The sequence below is a fragment of the Balaenoptera acutorostrata genome, chromosome 11 (genome assembly GCF_949987535.1).
Source record: "Balaenoptera acutorostrata chromosome 11, mBalAcu1.1, whole genome shotgun sequence".
Lineage (NCBI taxonomy): Eukaryota > Metazoa > Chordata > Mammalia > Artiodactyla > Balaenopteridae > Balaenoptera > Balaenoptera acutorostrata.
Window position 1 is genome coordinate 269,676 of NC_080074.1, and position 19,806 is coordinate 289,481.

The window sequence follows — 19,806 nt, forward strand, 5'->3', positions numbered from 1 at the left end:
TAGCAAACAGCTTTCTGCTTGATTCTGAGCTGCCTCTTATTATATTTGAGAGTCAGCACTTTCCACCCTCCACTGCCTCTGGCAGGGGCGTCGCCCTGTGCCCTCATGATCACTTCTTGTACCTCTGGAGTCATTGGTCTCTTGCTGCTGCCTGTGTTGCTAGCGTTGGTCCCTGGGGCACCAGGAGAGTGGGCTCCTCCATTTTGCCTGGGATCCCCTGGGTCGCAGGTTCTGCCACTGCTGGGGGAGGGTTTGGGTGGGGGTAGCCAGTGTTGCACAGGTACCCCTGTCATGTCATGTGCACAGGCTCTGTCACTGCAGGGTGGGGGGAGTCATGGGCCCCTCTGCAGCCGAAGGGATGGGATCCCAGGCCTCATGGCCACCACTGCCAGTTGCCTACGGCTGCCACGGTGGCTGGGGCGATGGAGTCACGTGCGTCACCTCCCCTGCTAGTGCCAAGTTCTCTGGGGCTGCAGGTGGGAATCCAGGACTGCAGGCACCCCGCCCCCCCCCCCGCGGTTCCCCCAGTTCCACCTCCTCTATGGGCTCCAGTCCAGCCACCTTCAGATGTACGGAAGTGTGGAATTCTCCAGCACCCTAGTGTATGGGGCAGAGGCACCCTTTTAGCATTGTGAATGTTTTACTCGTTGTAGATTGAAGGGGAGAGACAAAGGGAAGGTCTCAATTTGCCATGTTGCAGACATCCTTCCACGAAACACTATTTTTACTTGAAAGAAAATTGACAAACTATGGTTATTCTGACTTGGGTGTTTGGCAAACACTTTCTTAAAAATGAATAAAGTGAGTGTGTCACTTCATGGAAAACAACTGATAGTATTTGTTGCCAATGATAAAATTTGTGCTTTTAAGCAAAAATTAGATTTTTAGAAAACCTGTATCTATCATCATGAGCTTAAAGTTTCTGAATATTTAAATATTTTTCTGATGACATTGGTGGTGACATTAACAAGTGTGATTTTTAAAATATTATATAATAAAATCTGTCAAAATTTGGAAGATCTATATAACTCAGGGAACCAGTATTTTCCAAACGACAAATGAATGCATGATGTTTTAAAATTATGCATAACTAAAAGACCCATTCTGCATGCAAGACAGAGCAACGGATTTTAATGTAGCAGAAGACGAAAAAGGGGACATCCCTGGTGGCGCAGTGGTTAAGAATCCACCTGCTGGGGCTTCCCTGGTGGCGCAGTGGTTGAGAATCTGCCTGCCAATGCAGGGGACACGGGTTTGAGCCCTGGTCTGGGAAGATCCCACATGCCGCGGAGCAACTAGGCCTGTGAGCCACAACTACTGAGCCTGTGCGACTGGAGCCTGTGCTCCGCAACAAGAGAGGCCGCGATAGTGAGAGGCCCGCGCACTGTGATGAAGAGTGGCCCCCGCTTGCCACAACTAGAGAAAGCCCTCGCACAGAAACGAAGACCCAATACAGCCAAAAATAATTAATTAATTAATTAATTAATTAAAAAAAAAGAATCCACCTGCCAATGCAGGGGACACGGGTTCGAGCCCTGGTCTGGGAAGATCCCACATACCGCAGAGCAACTAAGCCCGTGTGCCACAACTGCTGAGCCCATGCACCACAACTACTGAAGCCCATGTGCCTAGAGCCCGTGCTCCACAACAAGAGAAGCTACCGCAGTGAGAAGCCCACGCACTGCAACGAAGAGTAGCACCCACTTGCTGCAACTAGAGAAAGCCCGTGTGCAGCAATGAAGACCCAATGCAGCCAAAAATAAAAAGATAAATAAATAATAAATTTATTAAAAAATTTTTTCTAAAAAGAAAAAAAAGTTCATTGACATGGTTTCAAATTCCAAATTGCAACTAACCTCTAAGAAACTACCTCTTGTCAACTCTTGGTGTAGTATCAGCGAAGATCCACAATTATCTGAAAAAGCTATTGTTTGCTTCCAACTACAAATCTAAGTCAGGCTGGGTTTTCTTCATGTTTCAACCAAAACAACACATGGAAGAGACTGACTGCAGAAGCACGTACAAGAACCAGCCATCGCCAGCTAAGCAGACAGTAAGGAAACTTGCAAAAATGTAAAAAACAATGCCACTATTCTCATCAAAGTTTTATTTTATAAAATAGTTATTTTTGTAAGATATTATTTATGTTAACATGTTGAGGGCTTATCATCATTTTAAATGAATAAATAAATCATTCCCTCATGCATATACCATGCTTCTTCAAGTGTTCAGTCAGAAAAATCAAATCCTGTCCAAGGGAGAAAAATTAGTCTGGACTCAGAACTTTTCATCTCCAATATTCAAGGTCTAGGACAAAATGGAATGACGAGACAACAGCTGTGAGGGAAAGAAGTAGTGACTGTGGCAGGACAGGAAAATGATCCCCCAAGAGAGAGTCACATCCTAATGCTTGGAACCTGTAAATGTTACCTTATTTGGAAAAAGGATCTTTGCAGATTTGATTTAATTAAGGATTTTGAGATCAGGAGATTATCCTGGATTATCCAGATTGGCCCTGAATATGATCACAGTGTGTTTATAAGAGAGCTAGAGGGAGGGCTTCCCTGGTGGCGCAGTGGTTAAGAATCCGCCTGCCAATGCAGGGGACACGGGTTTGATCCCTGGTCTGGGAAGATCCCACATGCCGCAGAGTAACTAAGCCCGTGTGCCACAACTACTGAGCTTGCGCTCTAGAGCCCACAAGCCACAACTACTGAGCCCACATGCCACAACTACTGAAGCCCGCATGCCTAGAGCCCGTGCTCCACAAGAGAAGCCACCGCAATGAGAAACCCTCGCACCGCAACAAAGAGTAGCCCCCGCTCATCGCAACTAGAGAAAGCCCACACGCAGCAATGAAGACCTAACGCAGCCATAAATAAATAAATTTATTTTTAAAAACAAGAGAGAGAGAGAGAGATCTAGAGGGAGAGTACACAGACAGAAGAGGTGGGAGCAGCGTTGACCATGGAGCAGAGATCGGAGTGATGCAGCCACATTCTCAGGAATGCGTGCAGCCACCAGAAAAGACAAAGAACGGATTCTCCCTTAGAACCTCCGAGGAAGTGCAGCCCTGGCGACACCATCATTTCAGCACAGTGACAGTGATTCCAAACCCAGAGACTTGGGTATAAGTGGTTTGTTCAGGAAGTGATTCCATGAAACAGAAATGAAGGAGGAAAAGAGTGGGACAGGAAAGGCGGAATCGAAACATAGGCGTGTGCTCCTTAGGTTACCGCTCTGGGTAACAACGCGTTCACTTCAGCAGGACCTCCTGAGAAGTGTACGGAATACCTCTTAGGATTGTCCGAGCATTCCTCCACTGACTCCTGTCTCCAGGCCCTGAGGGTGCCCCCCAGAGACCTAGGCTCTGCTGGTCAGCAGGCCAAGGAGGCTCCTGTGGTGTCGGGGAAGGCCTGGGGCAGGAAGTTCAAAGACACACAGCAGGCGCCAGAGATGCAGCTCTGTAAGCCCACTGCAATTAAAGGTGTGCTGAGGGCATCATTCAAGACACCAGCTCTTGTATCCCACAGTCTACGCAGGCACCACATTAAGTCCACGCTGCCATGATTCTTCGAGGTGAGGTCTCGAAGGTCACAACCTTTACAAAAGCCTTAATATAAGTGTGTTAGTAGAACAAATACAGTCCCCACTGCCACACCTGCTCCTGAGGCTGTAACTAATATTGGTCATGTCCCTTCTCCTCTGCCCATTCTAGGTTTCCCTCACTGTCAGCCAGCATTTCAGCTGGTCCACATGGCTCTCCCGGTCAGGTTACGAGACCTCCATCCCTGCGGGGTCTGAGCCCTTGGCAGGCTGTGGCTGCTCTTATCACTTGGCATGGAAGCAACCAGCCAGAACCAGGCGAGTCCTCCGTGCCAGACCAGCTCCTGATCGCCACATTAAGTAGCAGCAACCCTATCTACCTCTAACAATCGGGATCTATTATCCCCTCCTTCTTTGCCTGCACGTTCACCAGCACAAGGAGCTCAAAGTGACCTGGTGGAGTTCGCAGATTCTGGTTCAGTGGAGGCATCCTTCCCTGGAATCAGTGGACGCTCCCTTGTGGAAGTGTTCCCTACCTGGGAACCAGGGGGTCTAATCCAGCAGAGCTCTAGGCTGCTCGTAGGTAATACAGGGTATCACAGAAGTGGTACAGCCCACAGCAATCTATACATTGCTGTACCTTTTTCACCGTAAAATGAGTTTCTTGGTCCAAGGTAATGTTATACATGATCCCGTGTTGGTAAATCGAGCATTCTCTAAGCTGCTAGATAGTAATGCTACTCTAAGACCTTGTGGATAGGGAAGGCAAACTCATATCCAGAACAGGTATCAATTCCAGTAAAGATGAATCAATCTCTCTCCTGGGTGGAAAGGATCTGCTGTAACAAACCTGTCACTGAGTCATCCAGGGATGGTACCATATCAGGAGCTCAGCACTAAGACTGCTAACAGGTCAGAAATTCATAGGCAGTAATAATTAGATAAGCCTTGATAAGAAAGAGCCTGTGTTGGTGGGCATAGCTTGCCACCATGGCAACTCCATTCACGGCCTCACCTTACAAGCACAAGTCTAGCCAAGGACAGAAGCTGGCTGACATCTATCCATCCAATTTGTTACCCAGTGACCCCTCTGCAGTGGGTATTAACATGAGGCACAAAGATACACACACTTGTGGCCAGTGCTATAGGTCCATCTTCTTTCCCAGACCTCCTTGTCTCCAGTATTCCCCTATTGCTCTTTCCAGGTCCCTGACCAATGAGCAAGACATCTGTCTCAACCCAGAAGTTTATGTGCACACCTTCCTTAGGCCACTATTCTGTCCACTCCCTTCCCTCCTTACAAAGTGAATATCCAAGTGTACTGCTCAAAGCTCTGGTCTCTGGAAGAATTCTCTTCATTACTGTCCTTCAGAGCCACCTGAAATGGGATGGTAGTGCAGCAGTACTACATTTTCAGCTCACATCAACACATCAAGCTGACCCATCTGTGAACCAGACCTAAAGTTTTCTCCCTGCCTGCTAAGAAGCACTGGTACAACAAGGTGGGAGATGTGCGGGCCACAGCCACCTCTTCCTATAAATGACCAGTACTCTCTGGACAGACTGGGGTCCAAACCTTTTTCATTGGGCAGTGAATTGCTACTGAGCCTGGCGGATTTGCCAGTATCTAGTTTAGGACAGGCAGATTTGGTCACATGATCATTTGATGCCCCATAATCAGGCGCCCAGTCTCTACTTGGGCCCCATAGTGTGCCAGACGCTGCTTTCAATTGGTGAGCAGTCCTTCACTGTGGCTGGCATGGTCTTGCTTCAGAACCCTAGGGGCGAGCACTCCAAACCTCCTGTTGGAGCCTACCAAAGGTGCCTCACAGGGTCCCTACCTGCCACAGACAAGCCATAACCCATTGGTTCTGTTAAGAGCCAGGGGATCCCATCCTCCAGTGTGGATCTTCACCAGAGCCCTCCTTTGCTCTGGGACCCATTCAAAACCAGCAGTCTTCCAAGCCACCGATAAATGGGTCAGAACAGTATTCCCAAGTGTGGTACATGCTGACTCCAAAATCCAGAGGTGCATGGAGTGGTAGGCCTCCTTTTTCATGTTACGGATGCAAGATGCAGTAACTTGCCCTTATCTCAGAGGTGATGGCCTGGTTTGCCCTACAACACTGCACCCCTGGAAACTTCACTGATGACAGACTCCAGAACTTCTGAGGGTTTATCTCTCATCCTCTGACATGCATTGTCTTACCAGGGACAGAGCACTTGTCACTTCCTTCCTCACCGTGTCCAGTTAGCATAATTTCATCAGTTTTATGGAGAATGTCCAGATGATCAAGGTCTCAACGATTACACTGTGACAGAAAGCATGACTTAAAACAGACTTGAAGTAAGATAATGTATATGCTTGGCTGTCCTTCCCATATAAAAGTGAACTGCTTTTGGAAACTTACTCTTTACTACTGGAAATTGAAAGGAATGTTCACCACATCAATTGCATTATCAGGTGCCAGAGGTGCATTAATCAGTTCCAGTACAGATACCTCACCTGACACAGCTGCTGTGATTAGGGATACTGATTGGCTAAGTTTGTGGTAGTCCACCATCATTTACTTGAATCCATCTGGATTTTGCAGGGGCCATTCAGGTGAATTGGAGGGGATGTAGTAGGGATTTATGTCTTTGAGAGTAAGCAATCTCTGCAGTCCCACACGGAATGCAGCATTGGAGAGGGTGGGGAGTTCCAGAGGCTTCCACTTCGCTCTTCCTACCATGACTCTTATTCCACAGGTCAGGGATCAATGTACAGGCTCGCCCCACTGCTAGGTATAATTACCCCAGGTATGTACTGAGACCAGAGAAGTGACCTCAAGACTTGGGTCAGGACTCTGTTTATCATCTGACTTCCACAGCCTCTACTCAAACCAGTGACTCATGATGCTTCATGTACCCTGGCACACGTGTCACCTCAGATCTTGTTATCTAACAGCCCTTGAAAGGTCTGGATAGTCTCTTTTCCAAAGTAAATGTGTTACTTTGTTAGGAGGCGCTGGGTCCCTTTGGGGAAGGGTTAGAGGAACATTTTTTTATGTACTTATGGTGGCACTGTAGGATCCTTTCTGTAAGAGACCAAGCCTCCCTTTCAACCAGTGGACTCCAGGTCTCAGATTTCAATACAGAGCGAGGGATCATGACTTCCCATTGCAGTAACTGACATTCGCTTTCTGATCACCAATTCTTGATTTCTTTCTCGTTATTCAAACCAAACACCACTCAGGTCAGCTGTCCATCTATTTCACCCCAAAGAACACCATGGTCCAACAGTGCCACAGATCCCCGTGGATCAAGTCTTCCTGGTCGCCACTCCAGCATGGGGCACAAGAAATGCAAGGAGGCATTTCAAACTGCTGCGGTGGGGTAAGGAGACGTGGTGCAGCCCCAGGTGCCTGCTGCAAGGTGTGAGCCTCTCCTCCTGGGCTTGATGTTAGGTCTGGAGGCAAGAGGGGCAGTGGAGCAGGACATGAAGACAGTGGTTTCAAGCAGGGTAACAATAGCGGCGGGCTTCAACTGACAAGGGAGTCTCAGCGGTGCGGAGGGCTTTAAGGTTACGCATCCACAAATGTTTATTCGGCACCTACCAGGTGCCCCACACTCTCTCCCTTTCCCCCACACTCAGGACTCGCCACACTCATTCAACGGCCCTCTTCCTTGCCCAACTGCCCCGGGGGCCAAATCTGTCCAGTGAGGGTCTGCCGCCGCCGCTGCCCGCGCTGCCCTGTCCGCTCCCAGACCCTGACGAAGGCCCACCTCGCCCCACGGGCACTTTCCCGGTGACACCGCCCTTACGCGCCGGACCGGCTTCTCAGCCCAGTACGCGCCACCCGCCCACGTGGTTCGCTCACGTGACACGCCACTGCGCCGTGGGCCCGACCGCTCAGGACGCTTCTGATTGGCCCGCGCCATTTCCTGCTTCCGGGTTACGGTCCAAACAGCACTGTCTTTCGAGCGGCCCCGCCAAGAGAGAGAGGCCATTGGTCTTCGCTCTGAGCAGGGGCGGGGCACAGCCTTCGGAACTAGCACCCGGACGAGGGTCTCCGAGACGGCCGAGCGGCGCCGCAAAGAGCCGAATAGAGCCAAGGAGACCCGAGTACGACCGGAGCAGCGCAGGCTGGCCGGAAGCGGAGCCGAGCGCAGCCGGAAGGAGCCGAGCGCGCCCGAAGGGTCTGTGCGCGCGGGGCGTTGGCCGGGCCAGGCCCCAGCCATGGCGGCCGAGGGGACAGATGTGGCCGGAGGCGGGGCTGTTGGAGGCCGCCTGGCCAAGGACAGCTTGCGGCAGGCTATGTGCCCCGACGCGGCCCCGAACCGGAGGCGCAGCTCGGCGCGGTCGCGAGACGCCGAGCGCCGAGCCTACCAGTGGTGCCGGGAGTACTTGGGCGGGGCCTGGCGCCGAGTACGGCCGGAGGAGCTGAGGGTTGACCCCGTGAGGTGGGAGGTCAGGGGTCAGCCCCTCCTGTGCGCGGGCCGGGGTCAGGCTCAGGCTCGGGCCCTCGGGACACTCAGCGTTCCTGGGCCGGGGGCGGGGCAGGGCCGGGAGCGACGGGGGAGCGCGGGGCGCGGGGGCTGGACGCCGGGCCGGTGGAGCGGGTGGCGGGCTGAGCGCGCCCTGCTGTGGGTCTGCAGCGGAGGCCTCAGTAACCTGCTCTTCCGCTGCTCGCTGCCTGACCACCTGCCCAGCGTTGGCGAGGAGCCCCGGGAGGTGCTGCTGCGGCTGTACGGGGCCATCCTGCAGGTGAGGAGGGAGTGAAGGCCGCAGTGGCCTTAGGACCTGTCACCCGAGTGTGGCAGGAGGTATGGTCCCCACTAAGCAGTTGAGGACACTGAGCCTTAGGAGCTAAGTATTTTGTCCACTATGATACTAACGCCTGCGCTCTGGAGCCCCCGGGCAGTAGAACAAGAAGTCCCAGATGTGGTGGGAGGAGCAAGAAGACCCTCGCGTGTGTCAGCGCCACTTTGCCTCTGGCCCCTTGTGACCATGTTCCCTTCGCTGTCTGTTTTCCTTCAGGGAGTGGACTCCTTGGTCCTTGAAAGTGTGATGTTCGCCATCCTTGCAGAGCGGTCACTGGGGCCCCAGCTCTACGGAGTCTTTCCAGAGGGCCGGCTGGAACAGTACATCCCAGTACGAGCCCGGCCCCGACCTCCCCGAAGCATCTCCTTCCCCAGCCCCTATTCCCCTTCCCAATGTCTGCCTTCACATCCCTCACCCCAGGTAGGGAATTTTCCCCAAGCCCTGACTTCCCCCACCTCCATTGCCCCACCCTTCCCCCCTCCTGCCCCAGCCCCTTCACCACCCTGATAGGTTCCTGGGTGCAGAGCCGGCCACTGAAGACGCATGAGCTTCGAGAGCCCGTCTTGTCCGCAGTCATCGCCACGAAGATGGCCCAGTTCCATGGCATGGAAATGCCTTTCACTAAGGAGCCCCGCTGGCTATTTGGGACCATGGAGCAGTGAGTCGGGGGCCTCCTCAGGGCTCCTGCACATAGGCTGAACCCTCATGTTGGTAGTTACTACGCTGGGCTGTGACTGAATGCATCTAGTGCTCTGTCCAGCTCTCCAGTTGAGTGGATCAAGTGTCCCACTGTCTAGCATGGTTTCTCACGCAACAGGCGTCCAGATGATTGCCAGACAAGTCATTCGGTGACCGAACGGGTAGGACAGCCTGGCCTGGGGTAGAGGGGAGGGGTAGCAGAGTGAGTATATCCTATCCTTTGGGCTTCAGGTATTTAAAGCGGATCCAGGACCTACCCCCCACTGGCCTCCCCCAGATGAACCTGCTGGAGATGTACAGCTTGCAGGACGAGATGGGCAGCCTCAGGTGAGGGCAGACAGGATGGGCGGGGGTGGGGGTGGGGACAGAAGAGCACAGGAGATGGGCCAGGCACCTAGTGGGGTCCTGCCCAGGATTGGCTGAAGGCTGGGGTCAAGGCCTAGCCCACGCGGGTGCCTCTGACCCTCCTTTCGTCACTCCTGCTCAGGACCCATGCCCCTGTTCCCCTGCAGGAAGTTGCTAGACTCTACCCCATCACCAGTGGTCTTTTGCCACAACGACATCCAGGAAGGTAGGAGAAGGCATCTGAGTCTCCCAGCCTCAGCTGAGGGGGGCCAGAGGACCCTGGAGTGACCAGAGCCTCACCACATTCCTCCAGGGAACATCTTACTGCTCTCAGAGCCAGAAAACGCTGACGGCCTCATGCTGGTCGACTTCGAGTACAGCAGTTATAACTACAGGTGAGGATAAGAGGATGGCCTCCCATGGGTCTGTTCCCACAGTGCCCTGGAAAAGCAGACCAGGCCTTCTTCTCTGCATCCCAGCTGCCCAGCGTATTTGGGGATTGAGTGTCCACCTTATTCCCTCAGGGGCTTTGACATTGGGAACCATTTTTGTGAGTGGGTTTACGATTACACTCATGAGGAGTGGCCTTTCTACAAAGCGCAGCCTGCAAACTACCCCACCCGGGGACAGCAGGTATGTGGGCCAGAAGCTGGGGAGCAGGACCTGGCTTAGAAGGGAGAAGGAGGTTGAAGTCTGGAAGGAAAGGCGAGCAAGGGTGTTAACTGGGAAGCGCTCCCCAGTCTCCCCACTTCCTGACTCTTGTCTTTTGATCTCAGCTCCATTTTATTCGCCACTACCTGGCGGAGGTAAAGAAAGGTGAGACCATCTCCCGAGAGGAGCAGAGGAAACTGGAAGCAGATTTGCTGGCAGAGGCTAATCGGTGAGGAAAGATGTGTGGGGCAGGGGTAGAGCAGGGTGCAGAGGCAAGGGGCAATGTGGCAGGTAGACTCACTGGGCTGCAGGTTAGGTGTCAGTGCAGAGTGGGGGCAGGAAACGAACATGAGGCCTGAGGCTGACGGGGAAGAACAGTCTGAGAGTGGGAAGAGTCAGGACAGGGTCGGGGTTAGGACGATAGGGGAGAAGTTAGAGCTTTGGGGCTTGACCAGCCTGGGGGAGGGGGTTCAGGCAGTGCCAAATGTGCTCTGAACCCCCCTTTTCCTGCTCCCCTCAGGTATGCTCTGGCATCTCATTTCTTTTGGGGTCTCTGGTCCATCCTCCAGGCATCCATGTCCACTATAGAATTTGGTTACTTGGTAAGTAACCAGGTTGGGTGAGTTAGGTGTGGGGGCGGGGAGTAGCAGAGGCCTCAGACCCTCTAGGCCATTTGTGGGCAGACTGGGGGTTGTGGGGTGCTGGTCCCAAGCCTTCTCACCAGTGTGTGGGGTTCCTTCCCTAGGAGTACGCCCAGTCTCGGTTCCAGTTCTACTTCCAGCAGAAGGGGCAGCTGACCAGCTTCCACCCCTCATCCTGACTCTCCACCTCCCAACTCCTTGGATTTCTCTGGGAGCCTCCAGGGCAGGACCTTGGAGGGAGGGACAAAGGGGAGGCCCTGGGGACTGGGCTGAGCCCGAGTGAGACTGGGGTTAAGGAGGCTGACCTCCCCCACCCACCCATCCCGAGTTTGAGCAGGTCCCCACCGCAGGCAAGTGGGCAGAAGCCCTGGGATGTGTACCTTAAGACAATAAACTAGCTTCTTCCTTCACACCGTCCTAACCCTGCTTGGGTGCGGCGGAAAGTACCGACCAAGGATTGCACACAGGTTGACAAAGGGACCACTGCTAGGAGCCTCAGTTTCCCCTCCTGAAAAGCGTGGCTGTTGGGTGATCTGGGCTTGAGAGTGGTTAGGGGTCCATTCTGCTCTCCCCCACCCCAGCTCCAGCTTAGAAGTGATAAATACTCAGAGGACATGGGTCGGGCAGTGGGGAGTTACGGGGTACAAACAGGGCCCGGGGGTGGGGCTGCCCAACCCTGAGCACTGGAGATCAGGGAACAGGAGGCACAGCTGACACACTGGTGACCTTTTCCCTACATTTGGCTATTTTTAGCTCTAATGCCACCATCCTCACGTGAGACCCGTTGGGCGCCCCAGGCTCTCAGACCTTTGAGCCATCTTCAGCTTGCAGAAACCCGGCTCCCCCCCAACTCCTGATTCCTGCCACGGAGCCGGGGAGATTCTGGTTGCTGCCCCCCCAACTGTTCTCTCAACCCAAATTTGGGAGTGGGTGTCAGGTTCTCGGTGAGGGCGGGACTTAGGTGGCCAGGCCTGAAGGACGTGGGGACACGGGCCAGAGTGTCCCCACAAGCGGACAGGAGCACACCCGAGCCGTGAGTGGAGTTTGGGGGTGGCTCTGGGCTGCCGGCCTGGCCCAGGGCTCTGAGCCGGCGAGGGGGGCGGGGGCGGGGGTAGAGGCGGGTGCCAGGGCCCCACGTGGCAGTGCTGGGGGTACGCAGAGCCCGCCTCACTCCAGACCAGACCGACTCCGCTTCCGGGGTCCCTCCAGACCCCACCCCGAGGCTGCCCTTCACTGGGATTCCTGACGTTTTCAAGGCCCTGACCCCCTTCCGATCCCCGCACCATTGCGCGAAGGTTCTGCGGCGGTTGGCGAGGCTGGGGGGCCAGGGGTGGGGCCTCGGCGCTGCGGGTGGCCGACCAGGGCGGATGGGGAGGGGGGCGGGCTGGGGGCGAGGCCAGTGGCCGGGGGCGGGGCCTCGGCGCGGGCGGCAGAGCTGCCCGCACACCCTCCTGCCACCTCCCAGGTGCCCAGCAACTCTCAGGTGCCCAGCAACCCACAGGATGGCGGAAGCGCACCAGGCTGTGGCCTTCCAGTTCACGGTGACGCCAGAGGGGGTCGACTTCCGGCTCAGTCGGGAGGCCCTGAAACACATCTACCTGTCTGGCATCAACTCCTGGAAGAGACGCCTGATTCGCATCAAGGTGGGCACAGGTGGTTCTGGTCTCTTCCAGCAGGTGCAGAATCGAGCCTTCCAGGGAGGCAGAGGCTAGGTGTCAGCTGCTGCTCTTTGTCAAGGTCCTCCACCCCCACCTCAGCTGGCAGCTCTACGGAGTGACAGGCTCCAGCAGTGCAGAAACCAGAGGGGTGCTCAAGGCGTGGAGAGGAGATGGGTGTGCAGGAAGTGTCAGTGGGACACAGTAATCAGGTGCTGCAGGTGTGGGAGTGTGGAGGCGGGGACCACCAGACGTGAAGGAGAAGTGAAAACAGGCAAAGACTTCATAGGCGCCTGCTTACCCCAGTCCTTGCTCTGTGAGCGTGCCTGTTTCTGCCCACAGAATGGCATCCTCAGGGGTGTGTACCCTGGCAGCCCCACCAGCTGGCTGGTCGTTGTCATGACAACACTGGGTTCCTCCTACTGCAACGTGGACATCTCCATGGGGCTTATCTGTTTTATCCAGAGATGGCTTCCTGAGGGGTGAGAAGTGGGGCCATGAGAAAGGGCTGGGTGGGCTCCAAGGCCAAGGTTCCTGAGCTGGGCAGTTACAGGACAACAGCCATTGGAGGTAATAGGGGCAGCCCTCCCCGGGGGCGACCACCATCTCAGTCCCTACTTCTGTAACTTCGCGTGTGATGCACTCAGAGGCTCAGATGTGAGTGTGTCCAGGGAGTTTTTCCTCCTTTGGTGTCTCCCCCAAGATGGCTCGCATACATCAGGACTGCAGGGTCAGAATCTCCCTGAGGTTGGTCTCGAGCGGACCCCCCTGCAGTCCTCTCCCCTTCTCTGATAGATGTGGCCCCTACCGGACCCCACAGACCCGGACACTTCTCAGCGTGGCCATCTTCTCCACGGGGGTCTGGATGATGGGCATCCTCTTCTTCCGCCAAACCCTGAAACTGCTGCTTTCCTACCACGGTTGGATGTTTGAGATGCACGGCCAGACCAGCCACTTCACCAAAGTCTGGGCTGTGAGCAGAAGCTGGTGGAGGGGTCCAGGCATCGGGTGTGAGACCCCAGGGCCTCACTTTGGGTTCTGAGCTGGAGGGGACAGTCAGGCGGGTCACTGGTGCCTGGCGGGGTTTGTCCCGGTTCTGAGGGTCTGGGGCAGCCCCTCCAGTGTTTACTAGTTTCCATTCTTTCCCCCGGCTTCCCCCTCAACATTCTCCACTCTGTACCCCCAGATGTGTGTCCGCCTTCTGTCCGGCCGGCGGCCCATGCTCTACAGCTTCCAGACATCTCTGCCCAAGTTGCCCGTGCCCAGCGTGTCAGCCACAATTCATCGGGTGAGGGCCTGGGTCAGACATCCCAGTGGGCAGGGCAGGCCGGACTCAGAGGACTTATCCAAACATAAGGGACTGTCCCCTACAAAGAGTCGGCTTGAGAGGGAGCAATGGGGCTGGGCTTGGAAGAAGGTCAGGACAGAGGCAGCTCTTGCTGACTGGCCCTCACACGGGCAATAACTTGGCTGGACAGTACCTAGAATCCGTGAAACACTTACTGGATGACAAGGAATATTACCGAATGGAGACTCTGGCCAAGGAATTCCAGGAGAAGACTGCCCCCAGGCTGCAGAAGTACCTGGTACTCAAGTCATGGTGGGCAACCAATTATGTGAGTTCTACCTCCTGGGCTTACCCTCACCCACCCTGTGTCCTGGCTGCTCACACCCCACCCTCCTCCGCCCCAGCTCCAACCTCCCACCCACCCACAGGTGAGCGACTGGTGGGAAGAGTACGTCTACCTTAAAGGCAGGACGCCCCTCATGGTGAACAGCAACTATTATGTCATGGTAAGGGCTAGAGCCACACGGGCCCCTGCGTGCTCAGCTCTGTCCCCGGCTCTGGCCTCAGGGCAGGGAACCTGGAGGACAGTTCAGAGCCCTAGTGGTGGTGTCTGTAGGCAAGTGGGGGTTCTGAAGTGAGGCCTGAAGGAGAGGGAAGATGCGGGGGGGCCATATCCTGGAAGCATAGGCAGGAAGCAGCTCACAGGCAACGGGGATACTGAGGATGTGGAGAGCCCGGTAGACCCCATAGCCTGATACTGTCACTCCCAGAGTTCCTCAGGCTCAGTGTCTTGCCCAGCTCAGGCTCTCTCACTTCCTTCCTTGTTCCCTCGCTGGCTTTCCAGCCACAGCTTCCCAGCCGTCCTGACGCCATTACCAGGGAACTTCCTTAAGCGTGTCTTAAGCAGATCCAGAGCTGCTTCTCATAGAGCTCAGGGGGTCACTGTCGGTCCCTATCCCACGTGACCGGCCCTTTTCCTGCTCCTAGTACAAGACTGTGCACAGCCAGCTGGGAGAGGCTGCCCAGCCACTGCCCTGTGCACCTCTTTGCTCTCTCACTTCCAAAGCACGTTTCAAGTAGCATGCTGGCATTCCCCTCCTCCACAAAGCTGTTTTTCCAGAAACCTATATGCAACTTGTCCAGACCAGAGGTTTGAAGCTGTTTTGTAATGCCAGAACCCCTTCCTCAAAGAAAAATAAACAAAACATCAACAAATACCATGGGTTTGGAAAAGCAGCTCAGGTCGAAGCCAGGGCAGGGGGTTATCTGATCAGTTATGCATTTCACCTCCTGTACTCGGTTCTCAGAGGGTGTGCAGGATGGACTGGGGATAGGGGGCAAGACACCCCAGACAGAGAGATGCCACTGTGCACACCTGTCGCAGCCTCCTTGCAGGCTCTGCTCTCGCCCTGTAGGACTTAGTGCTCGTCAAGAACGCAGACGTGCAGGCAGCCCGCCTGGGAAACATTGTCCACGCCATGATCAAGTATCGCCATAAACTGGACCGTGAAGAGATCAAGCCTGTGAGTTGTGTTGGGGGTGAGGGCGTGACCAGGAGAGGAGGCCTGCGTCTGAGCCGTGCTGGGCCTTCCTCCTAGGTGATGGTGCTGGGCATCGTGCCCATGTGCTCCTACCAGATGGAGAGGATGTTCAACACCACTCGGATCCCGGGGAAGGACACAGGTACTAGGCCGCGGCCGGGCGCCCGCGCTGGGGCCACAGGACGGAGGCCGCTCCCTCCCAGCTGTGGGCCCACCATGGCCAGATGCCCTACTGCCTGCTGGTCACCAAGCGTCCCCAGTGTCTCAGGGTCACGTAACTGCGAAAAATAGTCAGTTTGTGGCCAATGCTAGACACCTGCTGTTTACAGGCACAGTGCTAGTACTGGGACCCTGGGAGACCCAGGTCAGAGCCCCTCCCCTGCAGGGGCTCACAGTTAGGCAGTCTCCCGCGCAAAGAGCAACAGGAGGCCTAGTGGAGCTCCCCGCTCAAGGAGCCTGTAGGGGAGGAGGGGCGGGCTCGCCCAGGGCCCCCAGGGCCGCCAAGCAGCACCCGCATTTCTGATGCCAGGACAGTCTGTGGGATTTCCTAGAGCTTTGGTTTCCTCTTCTGTGAAATGCCTCATGGGACTGTGGTTGGCATTAAATGACAGACAGGGAAGCTCAGGGCATGGGGCCTGGCTTGGTGCCAGCAGATTCCGCCCAGGGAAGGGGCAGGGAGGCCAGGCGGAGGGTCCATGTGGTCACCCGGTGTGAGGCTGGGGGGCCATCCTGAGTGGCATGGGGGGAGGGAGGAGCTCCCTACCTTCCCGCCTGAGCCCACCCATGGCCTCTGCCCCAGATGTGCTGCAGCACCTCACAGACAGCAGGCACGTAGCCGTCTACCACAAGGGCCGCTTCTTCAAGTTGTGGCTCTATGAGGGCTCCCGCCTGCTCAAGCCTCGGGACCTGGAGATGCAGTTCCAGAGGATCCTGGATGACCCCTCCCCACCCCAGCCTGGGGAGGAGAAACTGGCGGCCCTCACCGCAGGGGGAAGGTATTCGGGCCCAGGTTCAGGCGCCGTGAGGAGAGGAGTTGGGTCCTGTGTGCCACCCTGGAACTCGGCCAGAGCCCTCACCAAGGGAGGAGCGTGGGCCCCAGCGTCCTCTGCGTAAACCAGGACCTGCGGCCGTGAGGGGCGCTGGTGGTAACGGCAGGAGGGTAGCTGCTGTGATCTCTACCTGCTGGTGGCTAGATGGGGGTGTGTGGAGGGGGGGACACAGATCCTGGGAGGTGCCCTCACGCCCACAGGGGCCCCCCCGCTCACTCTGCCCTCGCGCCCTCAGAGCGGAGTGGGCTCAGGTACGCCAGGCCTTCTTCGGCTCCGGCAAGAACAAGGCTGCCCTGGATGCCATCGAGCGCGCTGCTTTCTTCGTGGCTCTGGATGAGGAGTCTCACCGCTATGACCCCGAAGACGAGGCCAGCCTCAGCCTCTACGGCAAGGCCCTGCTGCACGGCAGCTGCTACAACAGGTACCGCACCCCCAGCTCCACTGCACGGCCCACCCTGCCCATCCCCGGGCTCCTCCCCCTGCCCCCCCACCGCTGCCCCATCTCCTCCCGCTGCAGGTGGTTCGACAAGTCCTTCACTCTCATCGCTTTCAAGAATGGCCAGCTGGGCCTCAACACAGAACACGCGTGGGCAGACGCCCCTATCATAGGGCACCTCTGGGAGGTAGCAGGCCCTGGGAGAGGTCCCGCAGGGCAGGGGCGGGGCGGGGTGGGGCGGGCACGGGGGCAGCCAGGCAAGGATGGCCTCTCAGCCTGCCCTTGCCCCTGCAGTTTGTCCTGGGCACCGACAGCTTCGACCTGGGCTACACAGAGACTGGGCACTGTCTGGGCAAACCCAACCCTGTGCTGGCCCCCCCTCAGCGGCTGCAGTGGGACATTCCTGAGCAGGTGTGCGGGCCGAGAAGGGGCAGGGGTGGGTGTGCAAGAGTGACAAGTGTCTGAGATGCCCTGTGGCCCTCCCCTCTGCCCCAGCCCCACCCTCAGGGGAAGGGTCCAGAGTGTCTCATGGTCCAGACTGGCTACAGGGAGAACAGAGATCCCAGGACCATCTTGGGGCTGGAGAAAGTCATGAGGTGTGAGCTCGTGTCCGGGGAGCAACCTGTCAGTGCCTTCCTCCCCGACAAAGCCCAGCCAGGCATCTGTGCTGACGCCCCTGGCTTGTCCTTTGCGTCTCCTCCTCCTGAGGACGTCAAGCATCCTGAGGCCTGCCCAGCCTTGCCTTCGTCCGCTGCTCACCCTCAGGCCTCCTGGACGTGACCCTGGAGTCCTCCTGGAGAGCTCTGCCCCAGCTGACCCCTCCGTGTCTCGGCAGTGCCAGGCAGTCATCGAGAGCTCCTACCAGGTGGCCAAGGCGCTGGCTGACGACGTGGAATTGTACTGCTTCCAGTTCTTGCCCTTTGGCAAAGGCCTCATCAAGAAGTGCCGGACCAGCCCTGACGCCTTCGTGCAGATCGCCCTGCAGCTGGCACACTTCCGGGTAGGAGCCCCAGGCCGCCGAGCAGGCGGGGGTGGCACCAGGGCACAGCTGCAAGAGTCACCCCTCTGTGTTCCCTAGGACAGAGGCAGGCTCTGCCTGACCTACGAAGCCTCGATGACCAGGATGTTCCGGGAGGGACGGACGGAGACCGTTCGCTCCTGCACCTGCGAGTCCACAGCCTTCGTTCGGGCCATGGCGCAGGGGCGCCACCTGGTGAGCCCCCCACGGCCTCGTGCTGACCTGCCCGCTCGGCCTCCTGCCTGCTCGAGGGTCAGGGCTACTCTTCACTGCTCCATGTCTGCCCCCAGAAAGCAGACCTCCAAGATCTGTTCCGGAAAGCTGCTGAGAAGCACCAGAATATGTACCGCCTGGCCATGACGGGGGCTGGGATTGACAGGCACCTCTTCTGCCTTTACGTGGTCTCCAAGTACCTGGGGGTCAAGTCCCCTTTCCTGGCCGAGGTCAGTGTCGGTGGGTGTGTCCTCTGTGCTCAGGCCCTCTGCCGGTGGGTCTCGGCCTGTCTTCTGTCTGGACGGCTGGGGCCGGTGTTCCCGCCCCACAGCCACCCAGGCCTGTGGACTGGCGCCAAGCAGCAGCCTCCCCCTCGTAGAGTTGCTGTTGGCGCGAGGGGGGAGGGACAGACGAGCACGACGTGTCAGGTGGTGGCAGCGCTCGTGAGAGAAGGGCAGAGGCTCCGGGGAATTGGGGCGTCCAGGTGGAGGGAAGCTCCAGTGCCCGGACGCTGACACTGAGGCAGGGGTGTGGGGTGTGGGAGGGGCAGCAGGAGGGGTGGGGGGCGGAGCCAGGGGACGGACAGGCAGGTCCCCTGATGGAGGGTTTTGGGCAGAGGCTGTGATGGTGAGAACAGCCTAGGGGACCGTGGACAGCAGTCAGGAAGGTCCTGCGTCCTGTCCCTTCTGCATCCTTAGCCAGGACAGTGCCAGGCTCATGCACCTGTCCGCGGGTGTGCGTGGCCCCTGACTGCTGGGCCTCCCTGTTGCAGGTGCTCTCAGAACCCTGGCGCCTCTCCACCAGCCAGACTGCTCAGTTCCAGATCCGCATGTTTGACCCAAACCAGTACCCCAATCACCTGGGCGCTGGCGGTGGCTTTGGCCCTGTAAGTGCCCTTGATGGTGGACAGGTGGGAAGGGCCAGGGGCCGGGCTGTCAGGGGAGAGTGCAGGGCCTCGAGGAGGTCAGACCAGAGGCAGGGACACAGCCCTGGACCTGCCCTGCCTGCAAACAGGATCAGTACCTGTCGACCCCAGCAAGAAAGGTGGCTGGGACCCCACCCGTGTTGACACCCACTGCTGGAGTGACCCTGCCCGGGGCTTCTGTACCCTCTGAAGTGGGCTTATGGAGAGTCCAATCTCCCACTGAGACACTCACGTGGGCTAGTTTGTCGGGGAGCTAGAGACCCCCTGCCAACGTGAGGGGGGCCTCCAGAGGGAACCTGAGGTGGGGTCTTCTCTTCTGTTTTCATACTGTTTCCTGGGGATGGGCCCTTCCTGTGAATCTTGTGGGCAGAGCAAGGATAACATCAGCTTGGCTTCCAGATCCTCAAGGTTCAGTTCACCTCTTCTTCTTCACCCCTTGTGCTGCCCTCAGGTAGCTAATGACGGCTACGGGGTTTCCTACATGATCGCGGGTGAGAACACCATCTTCTTCCACGTCTCCAGCAAGTTCTCAAGCTCAGAGACAGTGAGTGTCTCCTGCTCCCACTCAGCCTGAGGACGGGTCGCCCCCCAGGGCATGTCTGGCTGGGGAAGAATCCTTCCCTGTGGGGACAGAGGGGCGGGGGCTCACCTGGAGGTTGGTCTGAGCTCTTGACTCCCACAGAACGCCCAGCGCTTTGGGAACCACATCCGCCAAGCTCTGCTGGACATCGCTGATCTTTTCCAAGTTCCCAAGGCTGACAGCTGAGGGCTGGAGAAACGCCAGCTGTCCTTCTGCCCCCACGTTGTGGAGGAGGGGCCTGTGGTCCGCTTGCAGGCACAGCAGCGGCCGTGCACAGGTGCCCAGGCTCCAAGGGCACCTCTGGGAGCAGGTGCTCCCTGGGCAGGCGCTGCTTCCTGAGGGCTCAAGTGGTGGAGGTAGGGCTGGAGCAGGAAGGGAATCTTCTTTTTTTTTTTTTTTTTTTCCCTTGCTAGAT

The 19,806-nt window shown here is 56.9% G+C and overlaps 2 protein-coding genes across 4 annotated transcripts; both read left to right on the plus strand.

Moving 5' to 3' along the window:
• Positions 1–7,731: 7,731 nt before the first annotated feature.
• On the plus strand, positions 7,732–12,286 carry CHKB (choline kinase beta). 2 transcript variants are annotated; one of them, XM_007189271.2, is made up of 12 exons: positions 7,732–7,989; positions 8,185–8,293; positions 8,567–8,770; positions 8,875–9,008; positions 9,281–9,376; positions 9,562–9,620; positions 9,708–9,789; positions 9,919–10,027; positions 10,171–10,274; positions 10,566–10,647; positions 10,791–11,719; positions 12,152–12,286. In XM_007189271.2, exons 1-11 carry the CDS (start codon positions 7,766–7,768, stop codon positions 10,863–10,865), a joined length of 1,278 nt encoding a protein of 425 aa, XP_007189333.2. In that variant the 5' UTR covers positions 7,732–7,765; the 3' UTR covers positions 10,866–11,719; positions 12,152–12,286. The 2 variants fall into 2 exon arrangements, with proteins under 2 accessions (XP_007189333.2, XP_007189334.2); XM_007189272.2 differs by having other exon boundaries at positions 8,567–8,680.
• Positions 12,189–19,779, plus strand: CPT1B (carnitine palmitoyltransferase 1B). 2 transcript variants are annotated; one of them, XM_028168263.2, is made up of 18 exons: positions 12,189–12,329; positions 12,684–12,823; positions 13,137–13,314; positions 13,528–13,629; positions 13,820–13,957; positions 14,034–14,135; positions 15,045–15,152; positions 15,228–15,312; positions 15,970–16,165; positions 16,455–16,640; positions 16,737–16,842; positions 16,950–17,066; positions 17,491–17,655; positions 17,734–17,868; positions 17,964–18,116; positions 18,659–18,772; positions 19,263–19,355; positions 19,494–19,779. In XM_028168263.2, exons 1-18 carry the CDS (start codon positions 12,189–12,191, stop codon positions 19,575–19,577), a joined length of 2,343 nt encoding a protein of 780 aa, XP_028024064.2. In that variant the 3' UTR covers positions 19,578–19,779. The 2 variants fall into 2 exon arrangements, with proteins under 2 accessions (XP_028024064.2, XP_007189331.2); XM_007189269.3 differs by having other exon boundaries at positions 14,058–14,135.
• Positions 19,780–19,806: the final 27 nt, after the last annotated feature.